General features: G+C 38.2%; 1 protein-coding gene across 1 annotated transcript in view; it reads left to right on the top strand.

The window, feature by feature from the left end:
• Nucleotides 1-22,249, top strand: part of LOC114656768 (E3 ubiquitin-protein ligase MARCHF4-like) — a 228,844-nt gene extending 206,595 nt beyond the window's left edge. Inside the window, exon 4 of the mRNA XM_028808382.2 lies at nt 20,737-22,249. Coding sequence (XP_028664215.1) covers nt 20,737-21,161 — 425 coding nt within the window. The 3' untranslated portion in view covers nt 21,162-22,249. The remainder of the gene's footprint in view (nt 1-20,736) is intronic.
• The last annotated feature ends 738 nt before the right edge of the window (nt 22,250-22,987 follow it).

The following is a 22,987-nucleotide window of genomic DNA, read 5'->3' as shown; positions in this document are numbered from 1 at the left end:
CTGTTATTTACTCTGTGAAAGTCGACCCTGCAATACAATCTGTTGTGTTTCCACTGAAACGTCTTCCTCTAGCAATGCATGAATTAAATTGAATTAGACAGAATGGCTGCTCTTGGTGGAATTGAGCCTGTGGAGAAACCCACTCAATGGGTTTCTAACATGGTAGCCACACATAAGAAAAAGCCAGATGAAGTCCATATCTGCATAGATCCACGACATCTGAATAAAGCAATCACGAGATCTCACCAGCCCATGCGCACAGTGGAGGAAGTGCCGGTGGAAATGTCAGGTGCCACTGTGGTCTCAGTGCTTGATGCAAAAAGCTCCTTTTGGCAAATTAAACTTGACAGAACCTCATCTCTCCACACATTTGTCACACCCTAGGGTAGATTCTAATTCTTGTGAATGCCATTATGGTCTCAATTCAGCTTCTGAAGGTTTTCAGAGAGTGATGGAACAACTTTTTGCTGGATGTCCATGCACCATCATCGTGCATGACAGTTTAGTTGGAGGCCAAACTGTGGAAGAACATGATGCCAATCTCAAGACTGAATCCTTCTAAATGCAAGTTTAGACTTAAGGAAGTAAATTTTGTAGGTCATGTTTTCACTGACAAGGAACCTGATCCCTTGAAAATCACAGCCATCAACGAAATGCCTACACCAGAGGATAAGCTTTCCCTGCAGTGATTCCTGGGAATGACAAATTACCTAAGCAAATTCATTCCCAATTTCATTGAGATTGCTACACCTCATCGTCATCTACTTACAAGGATGTCTCCTGGAACTGGACACAGCACCAGCAGAAAGCTTTTCAAGAACTGAAAGCGCTTATTACAAGCCCACCAGTACTGCAATATTATGATGTTAGCAATCCAGTAACTCTCACTTGAGATGTATCTCAATTTGACCTGGGAGCAGCCTGCCTGCAAGATGGAAAACCAGCAGCCTACACATCAAGTACCCTAACAGAAACAGAAAAGAGGTATACTCAGATTGAAAAGGAGTTGTTGGCAGTCATTTTCACATGTCATAGATGTTATGAGTATATCTATGGAAAATCTGCAACAGTGGAAACAGACCATCAGCCACTGGCAACGAACTACAACAAACCAATCCATACACCTCCTGCTCGTTTGTAGTGAATATTGCTGAAGCTACAGAATTTCAATCTCATCCTGATTCAGTAAAGAGGGAAACACTCATATCTCTCATGTGCCCCGATGAAGAAAAGTATGAAGTACAAGTTTCAGGTCCACCATTTAACATAATGCATAGAGATCAATAAACAAGATTTCACAACTCTTATTTGCAACTTGTCAGATATCAGTGTAGTCAGTAAGATATGAGGCCCTCTGAGGACATGAAAAACTTTATGGTAGATCTCCAAACTAACTTGTTGAAAGAAGTATGGCAAATCCAGAAACAGGTAGCTAGGCATGAGACTATCTGTGCAGTAACAGTTGGTACTTACGGTTTCCTACACGTTGCACGTAAGCACTGATAGCAAGTTCTGTTTCAGCATTCCGACATTACATTAGACAAACACAGTAACAGCGTCTCAATCTCTATGGAGATATGGCAGCCTGTTTCATATTTTGTAAATGTGTGGCAGTTATGTTACTAATGCCTAAGGCTGACCACGCTGATATTTTAACCCCTTCCATCACAGGTAACCCTCTCCAAACCTGGGGGCTCCCCTATCTCTCTATGCTTTATAGGGTGATGACTTGATAAATGAATACCAAAAGTTAATAATAGCACGCACCTTTGAAATGTGGAACTTAAAAAAATTGAGAGAGCCAAAGAAGAACACACCATAAAGAATTGTCAGAATTGCTCATAATGTCAGGGCCAGGTGGAAACTTTTGATTGGACAAGCATGCAGATATTGACAGAAGAAATCAAGCAAATAGGTAGAAATTCTCCTTCTTGTCTGATTTGCATTCCACAAGGTGCTTCCAGTTTTAAGCTACAATATGTAAAAAAGCTACAAATTAACCTGGAGTGGGGAAACCAAGGCAACCTCTGGTCTAATTTGAAGAAACAGGTTCTGAAACCAATGTGTAAAATGCAACTAGTTACAAATGAATGCTTAAAGAATTTCAATAGAACCAGACACAGCTACTGTATGTGATTGCAGAGTATTTAGAGGGCTCTGCTATATTATTGGTTCCTTCCAATCATTTCAAATTGCTTCCTGACTGGCACATTATGTCTGGAATTAAAACATTTAATCTGTTGCCACTTTGCACTCTCAGGAAACAAAAAGTGTCTCAGCTTGATATGCAGAAGATGTTCTGAGTAGCAATAATTTCATTGGGAAGCTTAGTAATGTTCTGTCTTAACCACCGATACATATTACTAAAGCGAATTGGAAATTCCTCCTTACAAATAATGATAAAGAAATAAAAATAGTGGAGAGTGAATTAAATGGGCCACTGTGAGATTTTTTACCATCTGGACATCCTTATTAAATTTGTAGTAAAAAGTATTAAAACATCTTTATTGCATCCACCAATCTGAAATAAGGTACATTCCAGATAAAATTGTATCATATGAAAACCTGATCGATAAGGACCTGAGAATTTTGGGCATGTTATGAGCTAAGTGAAATTTAGTATTTGTAATAATTTTTGAGCAAATATCAAATCCAAAGTACATGTCATGCCTGTGGCCAAACTGAAAATACAAGTGTTTTAATGTGTTGGTAGGATCTTATGTTGTAATTCTGCAACACAAAATGGTCAAAATGGGCAAACAAAATAAGCAAAAACCAGACAAGAATTCCACGGGTCTCCTTCAGAAACATGTCTTTCCCAGGTGACCTGGTCCAAACCTCAAATGGCAGGCTTCAAGGTCTGCACAGGCCATAAATGGGCCTCAGGCTTTTAAAGTTCATAAAATACTCAAAAATGCCTATCAAGAGAGAGGATAACCATAATTCCCTGGCTTAAGGACACAAATGAAACAATGTTCTTTAAATGTTAAAAAATGTAGTAGCCTCCTTAGTGTTTTGTTTATACAAAATCATTCAATTGTTTGAGGTAAAAATGTTATTATGTGTAACAGAAATATGTAAATACCAAAATATCAACATATATGCAGTTTCAAAGTTACATTTTGTGTCCACTGCTGTACTGATGCAGATTTAATACATGTCCTTTGTGTGATACGTTTTGAAACAGTAACTAATGCACAGCCTAGCCCAACGTCACAGTTGGGACATTCGAAGTGTGTTTCTTTGCACACTTTTCTTACATTTTTTCTGTTGCTTCTGCATGAGAGTGTAGAATGTCAGTGCCTGATCTGTATTATCTATGCTATCCACAGGGGGAATGTTGGCTACTGCAGTGCAAGGCTTAGTGACTTCCATATTTTGCCTGACACTGTTGTGTTTCAGTCAGGATTCTCCACTGTGTTGTTCAAATTCATGTTTTAGGTCTGGTTTTTTTTTCATTTTTGTAACTTTTATTTATTTTGTTTATTGTTTGCATTATTGTTTGGTTATGATTGTGCCTATGTATGTAAGCTGCCTGTTCTGTGTGTATTGTGGGTAGTCCCCGCCAGGAACTGCCCTCTGCCATATAAATTCAGGGGGTTGGTTACCCATAGTCCCTGGCTTTGTATGATTTTATAGGTTCTGTTGCTGGAATAATCTAGTATAAAAAAAGTCCCTTATAGACCCCATTGTTTATCATATATGTATACCAGGGGGCTTCGCTCGCCAATCCCTACCCCCCCTCCCCCCTCACCAGCACTACGCGCCAGTGTAAAGAGTGTGGCTGAACACATCCCAAGGAGACGCAGCCACTCCTCTGAAACCACACTTAAACGGTGATACAATGTGAAACAATTACAGTTCTTTTTTACTTCCTTTTTGCTCGATCAGCTGCTGGCTTGCTGCTGCTGCTGTGCCGCGTGATCTGCATTTCGTGCAGTGCTTCCAACGTTTAAAACCATGTACAGCAGCTGTTCTTTTGTCTCACTGCTTAGTCTCTCTTCTTCCTCAGGCATCCTCAAACACTATTCGATCTCTTTTCACAGTTCTGTTATTTCACCGAGTAATATTTTCCGTTTGTTTGCTCTAATGTGATCTTTACTCTCATTTTTTTGAGACTTTCGAATTTTCCTACTTCCATTATCTCTAACCTGCTCTGCGTGTGTATCACGGGACTTGCTTCCAAAGGTTGTAAGTATGGCGTGACTTGACCATCTCGCGGGACGTGAAAGTGTCTTTCTGTCTCTCTGTCTCTGATCTCTCTTCAAAAGATCACATATCGTCACAGGAAAAGTCTTGTCTTGTCCCAAGATTTTTTTTTTATAATAGATACTTTTATGAACTGTATTCAGATTATTTCCAGTTAATTAGGTTTTTCTAGGTTGTTTTTCGTGGATTTTACATAATTCTAGCCCATTTAATGCTGCTAAATATTGCTTCCTACCTCATCCTACAAACTCAAAATGAATTTCCTTAATACCTTTTATTTAGAAGCAAAACATTAGAACATGTTACATGTTAATTAAACAAATAAAGATAATATTGCTAGTAGAGTAGTAATTGTCATATAATATATAATCCATGAAACTAATCATGCATCCCACACCCAAAACAATTATTTTAAGGCATTGTCAAAGAGGGTGTACTAAGTTGAACTGAAATTCAATAATTTAAATTCATTAACAAACTCACTTAGTCTACTGAATTTACATACAGAACATGAATAAAATGTAAAATAACATTTAATAAAATCATAAAGCAGATTGTAGTAAACACCAAGTAGGCCAAAAATATGCAAAAATGTGTGTTTATTAGTTAAAGTACAAAAAGGAGGTTTAAACACACTGGGGCCATAACAGGAATGCTCACTGCATATTGTCTTCTCTTTTTTCCATGGCTGTTTTTCACATCATTTGCCGTTGTTTTTGTCATATAGAATCCTATGTGACTCTTTATGATCTTTATTACATAGACCTTACTAGAATGCCTCAAATCCCATACATTTACCAACATCTATAACAATTAGATGGAGTCAATGAACAAACAGGAGAAAGAGCTACACTTTTTAACGATTATAGGCAATGAATTTTATTATAACAAGTGCCATTCAAGTAAACAGAATGTGACTTTGCAAAACAAAGCCTGATAATGCTAGATATGCTGTTTCATGTGGCCCTATAACTTATATTTGCATTTGATTCTGTCTAGTCAGCTCATTATCTGCACAGGCCCAGGAAGCCTGTCTGTCTCACTATGGCTGCTGAGACAGTCTTGCCATTACATTATGGAGGAATGGTAACATAGAGATAGGTGGACTTTTCATTATGGCAAGATGTCAAGATCAGAGAGTGAAGAACTGAGAGGAGGGTGAGCCTAGACTTATACTGTTCAACGTCTTTTGGTATGCCTCAGGACCAATACGTGTAGGTGACTTTTTATCCAATCTTATTTCAGCCACAATCCATTTCCAGTGACCAATTGAATAAGTTTACTTGTTACTTTCTGGGCCTTTCATCAACATAACAGCTCATGCACCACCTCCTTCCCAGTTCAGCTACTTTATTCTGTGGGTGTAATAAACAAGCAAGAAAGAAAACTATTAAGCCATAAAACTGTCCCAGATTAGGTTTCCTTACAAATGAAACTCTGGGGGTAGTAAACTGGTTTGTCTAGCTTCCTGAATCTTTAATATTGCGAATAAAGACATATAAAAATGTATCAACTTACACTATATGCCACATATCACTCTTTGGTCACTGTTGGTTTCTGTTATGACATAAACTTCTTTCTCTCCAGTCTGCATAAAAACATGAGAGAACAAATTTGTAACCTACAAAGTACATGGGGTAAGTAACATATAAAAAGTTTAATCTTTGAGGGAACTGTTGCTTTAAATGTTGCCATACATATCAAAAACTTATAACAAAGAATGAAACTATAACACTTAATAAGATAATAATAAAAAAAATGGAATGGATGGATGCAATCAGGAATAAAAAGGACACTGAGCACTTCTCTAAAGAAAACATTTTTCATTTACAATCAGGAAAAATCTGGAAAACATGTAAACATGTCCACATGTAAAAAACTGTGGATATTCTCTGTTATTCTTTGATTATACATTTACAGTGATATTAAATTAATTTTCTGTATAAATGCACCAGCGTCATGATGGTTTCATTTTTTTTCATAAAGGTAAGATTGACTTAATCCCTCAAGAACCGATTAAAATGTTCCTTAAGTAACTGAAGCCAGTGTTTAATTGATATTTCATAAATAAGCAAGAGAAAGTAGCTTGCCAAAACAGAAAATATCCTTAACCGTGAAAACCATGAAAATGAATAATTTGAGAAACAAAAAAAAAAAAAAAACACACACACACACACAAAACACTCTTTAAATCACATAACTTAATAAAGTAAACGCCTACTTTGTATTTCATAGATTCCTCCATGGCTCTTAATTCCAAATCACTTCCCACATAATTGCTGTTTTTCTTTGCCTTGAATCAGACAGACTTTCCTTGCCGTGACTGAGAGAATGCTGCACGGCTTGATGCCCCTTTGTCAGGGTATAGAGAATGAGCACAGGGCTGCTAATTATCTGAAGAGGGCATCACTGGAGGGAAGCCGTGCTTTATCCTGCCTTCCTGCCGGCATTGCTGTGGCATTGTTGTCACAACGATCACTGCACACAGTCCACATTCACATTTCATGTTGTTATTCTTCACTGTTGAGCTTTCAAAGGCATATTAATTTGATCATGCTGGTTCATTTCACTGTTAACATCCTGCCTGTTGTACCTCTGTAGGAAAACTTTAAAAATAGCTGGAATCTGATTATCTTTTCTGGGCTGTAAGCAAACATTTTGTGTCTGCTCATTCAACCACTTTATGTATTAAAATTTCTAAATATATGTCAGCCTAATACTATGTTTCCCAAATATCTGAAAGACTGTTACTTAAATTTTTAACAAACTGTGTCTGAGAATGGGTTCACCCTTTTTTTAAATATATGTCTTCGATTCTGAGTATTGTATTATAGTGATTAAAATAAAAATCAATTATATTTGGTGCTATAACTTATTCAGATCAGATCAGATATCTCCCTCCATCCCATCTGGATAGCAGAGAAGTAAACACTCAATGTCAATGACTTATTAAAAACATTAAGAAAAGTTCAACATGCTTAATTAATTGAGGACAACATTAATAAATGTTTGTCAAATTTTACACTTTTGAGCTGTTCTACTTGCTACCTGTTATGACTCCAAAGCACACTTCTTCTTCATTATCTTCTGCTCTTCATCTTTTTTCACTTCTTTGTGAGGGTTGATGAGTTTGATCAGCCTTCTCCAAACAACTAAGTCCTGCACCTCCTCCTCAGTCAGACCCTTTTCCTTCAGATCTTATTTTACTTTATCCATCCACCTTTGCTTTGGCCTTCCTCGTTTCCCCTTTCCTGTACTTCAATTCCCATCACTCTTTTGCCCACATATTCATTGTCCCTCCTCATCACATGTCCATACCACTTCTACCTTCTTTCCTGTACTTTCTTAGATATCTCTCCCACTTTTGATGTACCTCTGATTGTCTCATTTCTTATTCTGTCATTTTTTGTAACTCTACACATCCTCATTCTGCCACATCCAACTTCTTCTCCTTCACTCCTTTTACTTCCCCTGTCTCACCTCCATACATCTTTGCTGGTCCTACCATGGCCTTAAAAACCTTACCGTTAACTTTCACCTTAATTCTTAATTATGCAATACTCCTGATACCTTCTTCCAATTGTTCTATCCTCACAGCATCTAGTGCTCCATCATGGGCTATTTAAATGTATCCACTCATTTCAACAACTCTCCCTGCAGGGTAACTTCTTTTCTCCATTCTTCTAACTTCCTCTCCACTTCCTATTTTCTGGTGCTACACAACACAATGTCATCAGCACAAAGCCTGTACCAGGGGGATTGGTCTTTAATCCCATGACTCAACACATCCATAACCATACCAAAGAGGAAAGGACTTAAAGAAGATCCCTGGTGCAGACATACTCTAACTGGGATCTTGTCTATTACCCCAAAACTTCTTCATACATATCCTGGGCCATCCTCACATAATGTACTTCTGTGGTACTCCTTTCTCTCTCATGCACCTTCAGATTTATAGATGTGTCCCTCTATCACAAGCCTTCTCCAAATCAAACACAATTTGCAAACCATTCTGTTTTTCTTCATGCTTCTCTATGAGCCATCTCAATGCAAAGGCTGCATCAGTTGTTCCTCTCCCTGGCATAAAACCAAACTGTTCCTCTACTATGGCAGTCTCTTTTCTAATCCTTCTCTCTATAATCCTTTCCCAAATTTTCATTGTACGTGACTCCGTCTTTATCCCTCCATAGTTTCCACAATCCTGAATATCACCCTTCTCCTTCTAAATGTGTACAATCACACCGTTCCTCTAATCCTATGGCATTCTCTCCTGTTCATAGATTTTCTGCAATAGACCCCACAAGACATCTACTCCTGCTTCTTGTAAACTCTTCCACTCTTCTGCTGAAATTTCATCCAGTCCTGTTGCCTTTCCATTTTTCAGGCTTTGCAGTTCCTCCTTTACTTCCTCCCTCCTTATTCTTGGCAGTAGCCCTTCATTTGGGATTCTATTCCTAAATACTACTTTTGCAGTTCCAAAGCATACAGAGTTCAAAAAACACATGAAAATGCCCACTAGAAATCCCTCAAACTTCAGCTAGTCAAGAAAAGGGCAAATGTAGAATCTTTATAAATAAAATGATTAATTGTAAAAAGGTTCAAAAACAGTGAAGCAGTGAAGAGGACAAAAAATACAGAAGGCAATGCCTTCAAAACAGATGATCCAAAGGATTCAAAATATGAATTCTCAGAAGCAAAGGGTGACAAAAAGCCAGAAAATCAGAAAAGCACAGAAAATTACAGTAGAAACTCACCATTGAACGCATTTAATGAATCGCAAGGGACTGTTGGATGTCCCCACTTTTATAGGGCTGAGGGCAGTCTCTTGCGATGATGGATAGGTGGGCATACCCCTTGGAGGACCAGCCACAAAGCATAAGGAACATTGCAGAAGACATAATTATTAATACCATTAACATTAAGATTGAACAAAATAGACATAATATGACATTTGAGCCCAAGCCAGCTGGTTAACTCTGGGTGAAACATAATACTGTGGCCATTTCACGCTCAGTTCTCATGACCATGTTGTCTACAACCATGACATAGGTTATTTATTATGATCATTGACTTTGAGGCGTGAGATGTCATCATGTGTCATTGGAATTTAAAATTTCAATATGGTAAGTTTAGCACTCAAGCTTTTTGATTAAGGAATTCTTCTAAAAAGTTTTGGAATTTGACTTTTAACCTCTGTTTTTTTTACTTTGTTTTGGTTGTGATGTCAGATAGTTTGTTTTCCTATTAACATCCTTTGCCCACCTTTTTCACCTCAAGTTAGCCTGCTCCTTTATAATATAATTCATCTCTTGGCCATTTCTTCACCTCATCTCCAAATGTACACATTTTTTTCCTTTAAATATATACAACAATTTTAACAGTAGGTAATGTTAGAAAGTAAAAGGCTCTATGGAGACCCATGCACATATTATTATTAAGTATAAAGTATTATTAACATTATTTTTTTCAGATCAAAATCATACAGAGAAAACTGAAGTAGTTTTACCATGTTTTAGTTTATGCTCTTCAACTTTAGCCCACAGTTATTTTTTTTTACTAGTATGATAATCCATGAATTAAACAAGTTCATGTTTTCTCTGTTCTCCAATCCCTTTTAAAGTATAGTTAAGATATGGATTGTTCATACTTCTTTGTAGCAAATAAAAGAGTGTTAGTTTAAGGTCTGAGTTTCCAAACTTTGAGCACCTCATTCCACCCAGCCTTGTCCATATCATACCCAGTGTGGACTAACTAGAATTGGTAATATAAAGATCAAAGTTTTATTTATCAGTATTTTGCGGCTCCAAATGAAATATCTACAGCAGAACTTTTCACAGTCCCTTAGGACTTGAGGCTTATGTGAAAACAGATTTTTTGTCAGATGCCACCCCTTGAGTCAGCCCAGTTAAAAACAAGAGCATTCTAAAACTTGTGTTCTGTTTTTGCATTAATCATGTCACTCCAAAAACAGCCAGACAGGTTTCTATTACCTTTCTAAAATATTAAGCAAAGATTATGTTTTATGCATATGGATAAATTGATTTTCCTGAAAGTTCTTGCCAACATTTTATCTGTATTTTATGGTGTGTTGTTTTTCCCCTTACTTAACTGTATGCTGTCCTTGAATCATTTGCAAGGTGTGCTTAAGTTAAGTATATATTATTATTATTTATATAAAATGTAATTGTAATACTACATTAGATTTTGTTTTGTGCATCAATCAGGATTTCTTTGAATATTGCTCATACTGTAATTTATACTAGAAGTCTGCTTTCACAAATTATATGTCTTGTTATTTCAAACTTACACATTGTGGTCGTGCAACTTCAGAAATTTTGGGGTGGCGGCTAGGTCACCTCATCTAATAATAACTTGAAGTTTTTAAGCACTGCAGGGAATCAGCAGCAGTCAAGTCTGGTTTGGACCTCTGTCTCTCTTGAGCATCGGTCCAAAATAAGACACCACCTTCTGTGAGTGACTTTCCCATTGGGATTAATAAAGTATCTATCTATCTATCTATCTATCTATCTATCTATCTATCTATCTATCTATCTATCTATCTATCTATCTATCTATCTATCTATCTATCTATCTATCTATCTATCTATCTATCTATCTATCTTTATACTCCTCCGAACTGAAGGGGCGGAGTCAAATGCCCTCACTGGGCATCTTCTCCTGGCTGCAGGAACAGAAAGAGACGATACCGTTAGCGATAGCATCCCCTTTCATCTCAGAGTGGAACTACTTACCCAAGATGAGTCAGGAGAGTGGTCCACAGACACATATGCATGATACCGTATTTGGATCTTTGTCACTTGTAGAATCATTTGCTTCAATTTATCTTATTTTTTCTTTTTCCATCTTATAGTTTTATAAGTGCTCTCTCTCTCTGTCTGAGAATCTTGCTAAAGAATTCTGAAATGAACACAAATGTGATTACATTAAACCAAAAAATAAGAAAGGAAAAGTATGAATTCTTTCTCTTACCTCAAAATGCAGTGCTTTGAGCAAGCTGTTCAGACACTATACCTTCATCTCCCATTTCTCTACATCCACATTCTGCCCATGCTTCATTACTGCCAATCAAGCTTCTGTTCTAAGTCACCTCAAGCCTCTCTAACTGATGCAAAAATCGATGACATTTAAACATATTCAATTCTGGGGGACTCCCTATTGCTGCTAGTGTTTATTCCAACCAACTTCTGTTTTTATTCATCTCCTAGCTTAAGTAAGAGTCACCCTTACGCATCAGTGGGTCACCTTCCAGGCTCAGCTGAGATATGTAGTACCACCCTGAAGTTAGAACGGGCGCTGTCACTAATCTTGTCACCTGTTTCTGCCTACACAGCTTTGCGAAGACACTCAGTCAGGGCAACTGACTCCGCCCCTTCTGAGCCAGCTCCTATAAAGCCAGGTATTCCTGGAAGAATGGGTCTCACTTTGAGATGAACTAACATAGAGGACAGAGCTCCACGAGAATCAAGGACACATTTAACTGAGCAACGACATTGCTAAAGAGAAGGCAACTGCCTGTATTTTCTGTTTTGTAGTACCATTGTGCATTTATTTTCTTTATTGTTAACAGAATTAAATGGGAAGAACGTGGTTTGTGTCCCAACATTTCATCCTTGAAGCCTGGGTTTCTTTAGCTTTAACTTCCTAGTGTCTATGTTTTGAAATCAATGTAGAAATGAAAAAACTACACTTGGCAAATTACAATACACTGTGGAATAACGGGGGTCATGCAACCCCCTAACTCGAACACAGACAGGCTCAGAGACACACAAGTCCAAACACCACACGTTTATTTCTTCTCGTTGCCTCTACAAAACAGTGCACAAAACACCAGCCAACAATACTATTGCTCAGTCCCTTTTTCTCTCTTTTCTTTTCTCTTTCTCGTCTCTATCTTTCTCTCTTTTTCTTCTGCCACCTACACTCCTCTCCGCAAGCTTTGTCCTCCTCTTCCCGACTCTGGCTCACCGAACAGAGTGAGGCAGCCTCTTTTATTCTGCACCCAGAAGTGCTCCAGGTGCTCTGCGGTCATCTTCCGTCAGCACTCCCAGGTGTGGCGGAAGTGCTGCGTGGGCACCCGGAAGTACTCCAGGTGCACCTGGATCCTCTTCCGGCAGCACTTCCGGGTGTGGCTGTAGTGCTGCAGTCCACGGCTCTGGAACAGTCCAGGCACCCCCCGGTGGCAGCCACGGGCCCCAGCAGGGTTGAGCTTCCAAGACCCGATGCAATCCAGGGGGGCTGCCCTCTCGTGTCCTGGGGGAGGTATTGTCCCTGTCCTGGTCCTTCCATTGTAGAGGCATCCTAGCCGGACAAGGGCCGGGGCAAGGGCCCCAGCCGTCCGCCACAACACCAAGCATTCACGTATGTTACATGGGAAACATTTACTTTTTTTTTACTTGATGTTTATGATTTTAATGATCATCCTGATTTTCCTTCTGCTTTTCCAGGTGTTCTGGTTATTTAATCGATTACTTATTAGTTTCTGTGTCATTTGTCCAGGTAAGTGCTGTGCTCGTCATTAACTGTCATTAGGATGCAGCTAAGGGAGCAGAACTACATCAAGAAAACAGGCAGAATATTAGGAAAGCAACAAAAGAGAGTTAAGCATTTAAATCTATAGCAAAAACACAAATAACAATAAATGTCTTATAAGGGTAAAAATCATACTTCTGTACTTTTCCGAATGCAGAGTAAAAGAAACTAAGCAAAATCAATGAGATATGAAATTATTCACTGATTGTAAAAATAGTTGGAACAAAAACATGCAGTCACAGGGGTTCCTAAGGCTGAGTTTGAGGACCACTGGTCTATACAGTTAGATAAAGGATATTGTGTACTTGTTCTATTTGCATTTAAATTCTGTGGGGGAAAAATGTTCTGCATAATTACATAGTGATCATTTTTCATCACACAGTAGGCGCTTACTTTCTGTTGTTTAATTTTAAATTGCTCTCTTATCATTTTGTTATGTTTTTGGGAGCAGTCCAGCAGTTCATTTTTCAGCACTTTAATTTTGTCAGGAATGGCTGAGGTTGTAATTTAAAAGACTAACCTTATTTTGAAAGATTAATTTTCACAGGTTTTGCAGCTGATTCAGTAAGGACTGATTGATTGATTTTTCCTAAATGTGCTTGCCAAGATTTTAACTGTATTTTATGACTGCTGTTTTTATTGACAGGCTTATCTGTGGGAGTGGGTGCATCACTTGAAGTGGTTTGTAATCATTCTTTCAGTTTTAAGAAAGTCTGAATTAGAAAATATTTATCAACAATTATTACTATTATGAAATAAAGTTCTGTAGTACAGATTCTTTTTAAAACATTTAATTTGCTAAAAACTCAATCAGGTATAAAGCATCTGCTCACAACATGTTGATTTGGAGCAAAGTATTACCACTGAAAAATTATTTCATTTTTATTTTAATAAAAACACATTTGTTATTTGTTTCACCTCTAAATGTACATTGATCCCCATTTTCCTTAAAGAAATGGCTAAATGTTTCAATTATGTCAAAAGTACAATATAGGCATGACTGCCAATAGCAGCTTTGAACTGCTTGAATGTGGCATGAAGCCTGGTATGCCATGCCACCTGCACTTCAGAAAGGTCATCCACCTGAAGCTCAGCATGTTACATGGCCCAGCCAGTACTTAGATGGGAGACCATCTAGGAAAAGCATGGGTTGCTGCTGGAAGAGGCATTGGTAAGGCCATCTGGGTGCTTACCCTATGGTCTGTGTGTGGATCCCAATGCCTCATTGCAGTGATGAGGATGCTATGCTGTTAAAATGGTGCCATCCTTTGGATGAGACGAAACACCTAGGTCCTGACTCTCTGTGGTCATGAAAGATCTCTGAGCATCCTTCGTAAAGAGAAGGGCGTCCGATGTCCTGGCTAAATTCTGGCCCCCTAATCATCTCCTGTCTCTAATTGGCTAACTACCTCTCATCACTTCACCACCTAACAGCTAAGGTGTGGTGAATATACTAGAGCAAAAATGGTTGCTATCACATCATCCAGGTGAATGCTACACTTTAGCAGTGTTTAACGTGGCTCCTAACTCACTATGTAAAATGCTTCGAGTAGTGCAAAAAGCACTATATAAATGTAAAGAATTATTGTTTTTATTATTATTGCTACTTTTCAGCACTGTTGGGATTGTGGAGTGACAGAAGAGAAACAACCCTGGGAGGATCACCAATCCATTTCAAAGTACATTCACATACAGTCTTTTTCCTTGGGCCTGAGTTAACATTTAGTTTGCCATGCCTGTCCTTGGGATGGGGGTGGGAAATCAGAGTTGCTATAGAAGCAAGGTGACAACCCCAGGCAGGCTTGGATTCTACTGACTACCGTATCACCACAGTGTCCATAATGAACAGCGCATTCCACTCACAATGTCTAATGTCTAATTGACTTAGCTACTTTTACATATTTAAATGTAGTTAAAATATAAATATTTCCCACTACATTAATATACAATTAAAGAGAAGGTGGTCTTCTAGTCTGATGAATCACGTTTTCACTTAGATCATGTGCATGCCTGGGTTGTTTGCTTGAGGAAGAGATGGCAGCAGGACAAACTGTGGGAAGAAGACAGCTGGTGGAGGCAGTGTGATGCCCTGGGTAATGTTCTGCTGGGAAACCTTGCGTCCTGGCATTCATGTGGATGTTACTTTGACATGTACTGCCACCCTAAAGATTGTTGCAGATCTCGTACACCCCTTCTTGGAAACGATATTCCCTGATGATGTGGCTTCTTTCAGCAGGATATGTGCCTTGCCACACTGCAAAAATTGTTCAGGAATCATTTAAGGAACATGAGAAAGAGTTCATGGTGTTGACTTGGCCTCCAAATTCCCCAGATCTAAATCTGAGCTGCACTCCTGAAATAACCTCTCTTTCTCTACTTTCAGACTTGTTTGGCTCTCATTAAAATGAATATTGTTCCTCATTTAAATTTTGTCAGCTCAATGCTCCCTCATCCCTCACCTTCCTCCTTTTGGATCCAGATCAGATCAGTTATCGTCTCCTTTTTATGGAACGGTAATAGACCTGCTATCAAACATTCCTTTTTGATTTGTGCCAGGAAGGGCGGGGTTATCTCCCTTCCAGGTTTTGACATGTACCATTGGGCATATGTTCTTTGTCCGTAATCCCTATGGTTGAACCTCTCACCAAAAGTCCCTACTACTTATAGAAACAAACCTAGTTTCCCCCCACTCTCTGAAACACCTATCATTTATCACATTCAAAACAAAAAAAGGGAGCAGAAGAATTTAATACTTCTATAAATTATGTTCTGCATGTTTGGCACAAAGTAGAAAAACTTCTTGGCTGCACACTGCACTGGTATTCCCTCAACCCATTGTTTCACAATAGCTCTCCCAAAATTGGTGGGCGACCCATCTTTTACCCACTTTGGGCTTCAAGTGGTATCAGCACACTTGGCGATTTCTTTGATAGAATCGGGCTTACCTCATTTCAGACTCTGAAAGACAAATATTCTATTCCACCCTCCTCATTTTTTCTGTTTACAGGTTAAATCCATTCTCAAGTCGTATGGAGTATGCTTTTCAGCTCCCGTTCCCCACCACCCATCATTTGACTATTTTTTCTTGCCCTCGTGTTCCACTAAATGCATTTCCTCTTTGCACACACACCTTCCATAACTACACCTATCCCAGTCATTCAAAAATGGATTAATGATTCTTCTATATCAACGCCATTGTGTTGGAACATGGTTTAAAATTCCTGTAGAAATTCCAACTATCAACACATCAAATATAAAATTATCCATAGAGTTTATTATTACCCTAGGAAGCGTTTTCTGTAAACAGTGTGCCCTTAATGCACGGGGCACCTTTCTCCACGTTCTGGGAATGTCCCACTGTTGCTGTTCTTTGGGCTTCAATTGCTAAGACCCTCTCCTCCATCTTATCTATCTCTATTCCTTGCTCTCTTACCACTCTTGTTCTGTTAGGTTTCTCTATTCTTTTTCTCTTTCTCTTCACTACGGCACATTATCTCATTGGACACAATAGCAGCCAAAAGTCTAATAGTTTCCCAATGGAAGAATCTAGAATCTGTCACTTTCTCAGTCTGGAAATCCTTCTTTTACAATCTTGCTTTATTAGAATTGTCAGTCTCCTGGATTAATGGGGTACCTGTACATACTATTAAGTCAAGTCATGGCTCTCAAGTCATGGCTAACAGCAATCCCCATTTTCAATTTGACGTAATTCTATTAGATTTCTTGTAGTCTGTGTGTTTATTTGACTCAAATTTAATCAACTTTCTTAACTAGCTTCAGTGTGGAGTGGGTTTTGGGTGGGTGCTTGAGAGAGTGGGGGTGTTCTTCATGCATGCCTTTTTCCCTTTCTGCCTTACTATTTGTTCTTTGACATCAATAAATATTTGATTACAAAAAAGATCTAAATCTCATCGAGCATCTGTGGGATGTTCTGGAAAAACAAGTCCAATTCATGGAGGCCCAACTTCACAATTTACATGACTTAAAGGATCTGCTTGTTTTGGTGGCAGACACCACAGAACACCTTCAGAAGTCTTGTGGAGTCCATGCGTCAACAAGTCAGAGCTGTTTTGGAGCACAAGAGGAACCGACACAATATTAGCCAGGTGGTTTTAATGTTGTGACTGTATATAAAGATTTTTGTTCAGTTATGGAGGGTCTTGGCTATGAACACGATGTAAATGAGCAACACTTGTTCATTGACTTCTCAAAAGTCAGCTTGAAGTGTGTCCTTCTATATAATCAAAATAAATTACCATCTGTGCAGTTAGCCCATTATGCTAGCATGATAGAGTCATAAGAAAACGTGAAACTACTTTTGGAAAAGATATAGTATGAAATATATACTGTAAGTGGAATATTTGTGTAGATCTGATAGTCAGTGCATTTCTGCTGGGCTTTATTTTTGTGTAGGTGTGACAGTAAGAATAAGAAAAACATTCAGAACAAGTGACTGAAGTACAGTTAGGTCCATAAATATTTGGACAGAGACAACTTTTTCTAATTTTGGTTCTATACATTACCACAATGAATTTTAAATGAAACAACTCAGATGCAGTTGAAGTGCAGACTTTCAGCTTTAATTCAGTGGGGTGAACAAAACGATTGCATAAAAATATGAGGCAACTAAAGCATTTTTTTAACACAATCCCTACATTTCAGGGGCTCAAAAGTAATTGGACAATTGACTCAAAGGCTATTTCATGGGCAGGTGTGGGCAAGTCCGTCGTTATGTCATTATCAATTAAGCAGATAAAAGGCCTGGAGTTGATTTGAGGTGTGGTGCTTACATGTGGAAGATTTTTCTGTGAACAGACAACATGCGGTCAAAGGAGCTCTCCATGCTGGTGAAAGAAGCCTGCGGTGTCCTGCGGTGGGTTGGCACCCTGCCCAGGATTGTTTCCTGCCTTGTGCCCTGTGTTGGCTGGGATTGGCTCCAGCAGACCCCCATGACCCTGTGTTCGGATTCAGCAGGTTGGAAAATGGATGGCGGAGAGGCTCAGTTGTGGGAATGGGTGATCCCGCATTCACGTGAAGGACTGATCTGTTCCCCCCGTTAAGTGCCACAGTCTTAGGTTGTTATCAAGTAAAAGTGTGTCACTCAGTAAATATCAACTGACAAAAAAATTCTGAGACAATATTCAAACTTATTATAAAAAATACTATAAAGTTCACGAGTATTTGTTTGTTTGAGACAAAAAAAAATTCCCATTGAACTGAAGGGTTATGGCAAAAGTACAAGTTATAGACAAGTCTAACATAGTTGTTGTTGTTGTACTGTATCCTATATATCAGAAATCAATATTGAAAAAATTTATAAAAAAAACAGTAAGCATTGTGGTTAGCATTCAGAAATTGTATAATTAATGAGTAATTATATAGTATATTAAAATTCCATGCAAACTCACAGATGGCCTAAACAGTTTTCTTATACAATAAAGCACCTCAAACGATATTAAGATGCTCATGAGGGATTCAGGCAAGATAATATGTGAAACAAGAGGATGAAATAAATTTGACACAATATTTTAAAATGCTGTATAGAAGAAGTGGGCCTTTAATTTAGTGACCTAGAGAGCTTTATGAATACTCACCCACTAGTGCAGTAGCAAAATATATTTTATTTCTTCTGTTGTTTGTATGCAGTATAACATTTGCATGCATTGTGAGTTCCCTGAGATTTACTTTTTATTAAGGTTGATTTATTTTTATTACAAATAGCAATTTGAGGCAATATGTTTTGGGCGGATTTCCAAAATACAAAACAATAATTTAATTGTCAGTTTTACATAGTGAAGTACAGAAAAAATTGACAAAGGCCCACTAACTGGAGACTTTATTTTCCTCTCTTTTTGTCAACTTTTGGATCTTCTGCTAGTTGGTTTCTGACATTTTAACAAATGTCTATGTATCTCTTTATTACTGTTGAATAAACAAGATGTACAGTATGTAAATATTCTACAATTATGCATTTTGTTGGTATTTTATTGAGGATTAGTCAAACACATTACTTCCAAATGACAACAATTGTTGCAGACCCAAACATGGTATGAAATGTAAGGATGGAGTTATTAGCAGTTATTTTGGAAGATGGTACTTGTAACCGCAGGAATGTAAGGCGAGTTCAAGCAAGGGTAAAATGCGTGCCGAAAGAAATCTCTCAGTCCAAAAGTTTGTTTTAAAATATTTAGTGAAAATTCAAAGCAAGCAGTCCACACAAGAATAAAGACAAAAGTTGTTACACACGTAGAATAAAAGGCAATTAGAAAAAATGTATCTTCTCTAAACTTAGCTTTTCTTGTAAAACTTTAGTTGTTTCTTTACTTAAAGATTCTTTACTTCTTCTGTACGCTTTAAACGTATGGCACAGCACATACAATTAAGTCCTTTGTCTTTCATGTTACTTGGCACACAAAACACGCACACAAGGTATGCAAGGCACAGTTTAAAACCATGTGCCCTCTACGCCTTACACATGGCAAGGCTGATCACTAACTGAGAATAATGCTTAGTCAGAGAGGCCAGAAATAGTTAGACTATACCAATTCAATTCAACTTATTGGGGTTATTGGAACCTCCCATAGACTATGCACTAATATTTAGTAAAATATTTCTATAATTTAAATAACTAGCAAATGGCTCTTACAGTACTACTATACTTGTATTTAAATTTTAAACAATAATTTAATATTATTTATTGTATCAGTATGCTGCTGCTGAAGAATGTGAATTTCCCATTGGGATTAATAATCTATCTATCTATCTATCTATCTATCTATCTATCTATCTATCTATCTATCTATCTATCTATCTATCTATCTATCTATCTATCTATCTATCTATCTATCTATCTATCTATCTATCTATCTAATGTTGTTCACAAAATTGTAAAAATAAATCTACAAAATATTTTACATTGACATATCTTACCAACTACGCTATCATACGTAGACCATAGTTTAACAGACAAAACAAAAATGTGGATGAAAAGTGTGCTAAAATTATTTGTGTAGGTGAAAAAAGTTTGTGTTTTTAAGAGAGATGTTGGAAAACTTACCACAAGAGAAAATTGGCTTTTAACAGCCAAGGTTCATAGCAGCATCAGTTTGTGATTGGCTCTTGCTATTGTCATGAAATGGTTATATTTTCCGTTTTTTTCTTGACTTCTGCTTTGTTTAGTCATGATGTTTTTGTGCACTAAAGAGGTTTTGACGTGTGCAGAATTCAATTTTGTATTGAAAATAAAACTATTCTTCAATTAAAAAAACTATTTAAGATGGTAATAATTATTTTGCATCGTTATCATCGGCACCTCCTTTACAGAGCATTTGTTTCATTGTTGCCTGAGAAATTCGGAAGAGCACAATGGGTGACAACTTTACAACAATGGGTTGAAAGGTCAGCGTCAGCCTCTCTTCCCAGTCCGAGATTATGAATAAAACCTGTTTGTGATTGTTAATAAAAATACTTTTGTACTTTTGTTTTTGGTGACAGTATTTCTTATTACTTGATTTCAACAATTGCTTTTGTTTTCTGGCTTTGCCTCATCTTCTGGTCGCTGTTTTCTCTTTTCATGCTAGTTCATTTACATAGCACAACACCTATCACTGTGAAGCAGAAATATACCTTGCACTGGATTGTTTACCTACTAAGAAAGAATGTGACCTGCAATGAGTCATATTATTCTTATTATTATTGTTATTATTATTATTACTTTTTCCTACTGATAATGTGTTGCAGTAACAGCAATCCTCCCCAGTGCAACAGAAACCACCAACCATATGTTCAGACACCATCTCAGCTGAACACCTATCACAAATCCTAAGTACAGGCCACCTGTCCCATTCTGGTCAGACCTCTTCAAACCACACAATAACAGTTGTTTACTCAATGTAATTAGTAAACTGTGGACTGCTATCTTGTTGTTCATCCAGTTGAAGATTTTCTAACATGCCTTCCATTTTTTTGCTTTTACAGGTTTAATTTTCCATGAGGGTCCTTCAGTGTATCGCATCTTTAAGCGGTGGCAGGCTGTAAACCAGCAGTGGAAAGTTCTCAACTATGACAAAATGAAAGACAGTGAGGATCAGAAAATGGTAGCAAGTCCTAGGCACGTGGAGCAACAGACTCAGAGCATCAGCCAAGCAGGTGTGCCCTCCTCCACTTCTTCCTCACTTGCAGCTGCTGCCGCCACCACCACGAGTGCCACTCCAGACTCCTTAGAGATCACTGCAGCGACGGTACTTCCACTGGGCTCTACCAGTAGCACTGGGCCATCGCTAATGGACAACCACTGTACTTATTCTATTTTGCACCTGCTTAGCCACCTCCGGCAACAAGAGCCGCGAGGGCAGGCTGGCAACAGCAATCGAGAGTTAGTTATGAGAGTAACCACAGTCTGATGAGTTTATTTTTCTTTAGGCCTTATTGGTAGGAATTGATGAAGAAAAAAGGCTTAAAGGCAGACAAGTAATTGCTTCCTGGAAAAAGGAGTTAAATGCTCCACCTAAGCATCAGGTGGTCCAGCAAGGTCATCGGTGTGTAGCTTTCGGTAGGTGAGCAACAACATGAAAATCTGGATGCAGGAAGCTCTTGGATCAAGTCACTCACAGTTGGGCTTGTTAATTGAGCAATTTATGACAGGTTCAGATACGAGTATTTTGTGCTCCTAGACTGAGAATTTTTGGCTGTTACGGGGTATTACAGGTCCTGTAGATTTATTTTAAATGAAACTGAGGCTGCTATGCAGTCTAAACAGGCCCTTGGGTTGGCACCTTGCATCTCTGAATTACAGCAGAAATTGCAACCTTACTGAAAACTGTCAAAGAATGTATGAAGTATACTTTCTAATTTGTGAAGAATGGAAAAATGACATGACATCCCTTTTTGTACTGCTCTATACACACACACATGCCAGCCTTAACTATGACCAAAATCTCACAAAATAAGGTAATGTTAAGCCATGGCAGAGAATAGCAGCAGGTTAGCTGCCTGGTACTCTGCAGCCACAACAGATGTGGAGAATCATCAGGAGTTCAACTTCATTAAAGTCTTATTTGGAAAGCCACTTGGTAATTGTAACAACAGTTGTTGTCTTTTATTCTAATCAGAAAATGATGTCTGGCATTCTGCCCAGAGAAACACCTATTAGGATTTTTTCAACATTCCCCCCTTTCCCTGCAAAACATTGCTGGGAGTGCCCTATGCAACACCAATTGCCCAGTATCCCCAGACAGATTTGGCCAGTATCTCCATGCAGATTTGGTCCAAATGTCTAGTCCATTTCTCATCTGGTAACATCAACAAAGCACATTCATGCATTTATTCTCTGGGAGTCTGTAAGCCATCCACCATCCAGCAGCAGCTTTTTGGAATTCTGAAGAAATCCTTCTTTTTAATTAGACTCCAGATGTCAACAATTACCACAGTCCTGGTTTGTAAAGACATCATAATCCCAATAAAGTGTTTCTGACATATTCTGCTCATCATACCTTTCTGTAGTCTGAGGCTTCTCTGTCTCTGCATGTGTTACATATCATATGGATTGCTTTCATTGGCACAAAATAAAATTAGCTGTTCTCTACAATGATGCTGTGTGCAAGGCACATTGTCATTGACATACAGACTAAAGATTATTTCCCCCACTACTGAAAAAAGTAGCATTACATAGCATTGTCAAACCTACTTAAGCCAGTTCAGGGTCCCAGCAGTATTGGGTACTTGGCAAGAACCAACTCTTGACCAGGTGCCATTCCATTAGAGGGCCTACTCATGCACACATTCACAGGACCAATGCAGAATAACCAATTTGCATAAACTGCATGGGTTTACATTTAAAGGATAGAAAAATAAGGAATACTAAGTTTTGAAAAGCCGACATATGGGCGATACAAATTTACTAGCCCCTCTAGTCTTTGTTTATGCTAGTGAACTAGCAAGAAAGATTTTTGGAGTAACTGGGAAAAAAAGGCGTAGCTGAGATAAAAAAAATCAGCCACACTGTTACCAAAGCTAAAGCAAGAGATGAAATCAAGGTCAAAAATTTCAGACACGAATCAAAAACCAAATAAGGACTTCAGAATATAGGAATTTTTTGAAAGCGACAAGGAGTTTGAATCCGTAAACTCAGATAAGGGAGTAATCCCAAGGATGAACTTAAACCTGTTGCGCCGTTAGCCAAAGGTCACAACCTCTGAGGGCACACGAGATAATGTTGTCCTAATGACAG

Source organism: Erpetoichthys calabaricus, chromosome 8, assembly GCF_900747795.2.
Source record: "Erpetoichthys calabaricus chromosome 8, fErpCal1.3, whole genome shotgun sequence".
NCBI classification, from domain to species: Eukaryota; Metazoa; Chordata; class Cladistia; order Polypteriformes; family Polypteridae; genus Erpetoichthys; species Erpetoichthys calabaricus.
This window is presented reverse-complemented; position numbering and strand designations above follow the sequence as displayed.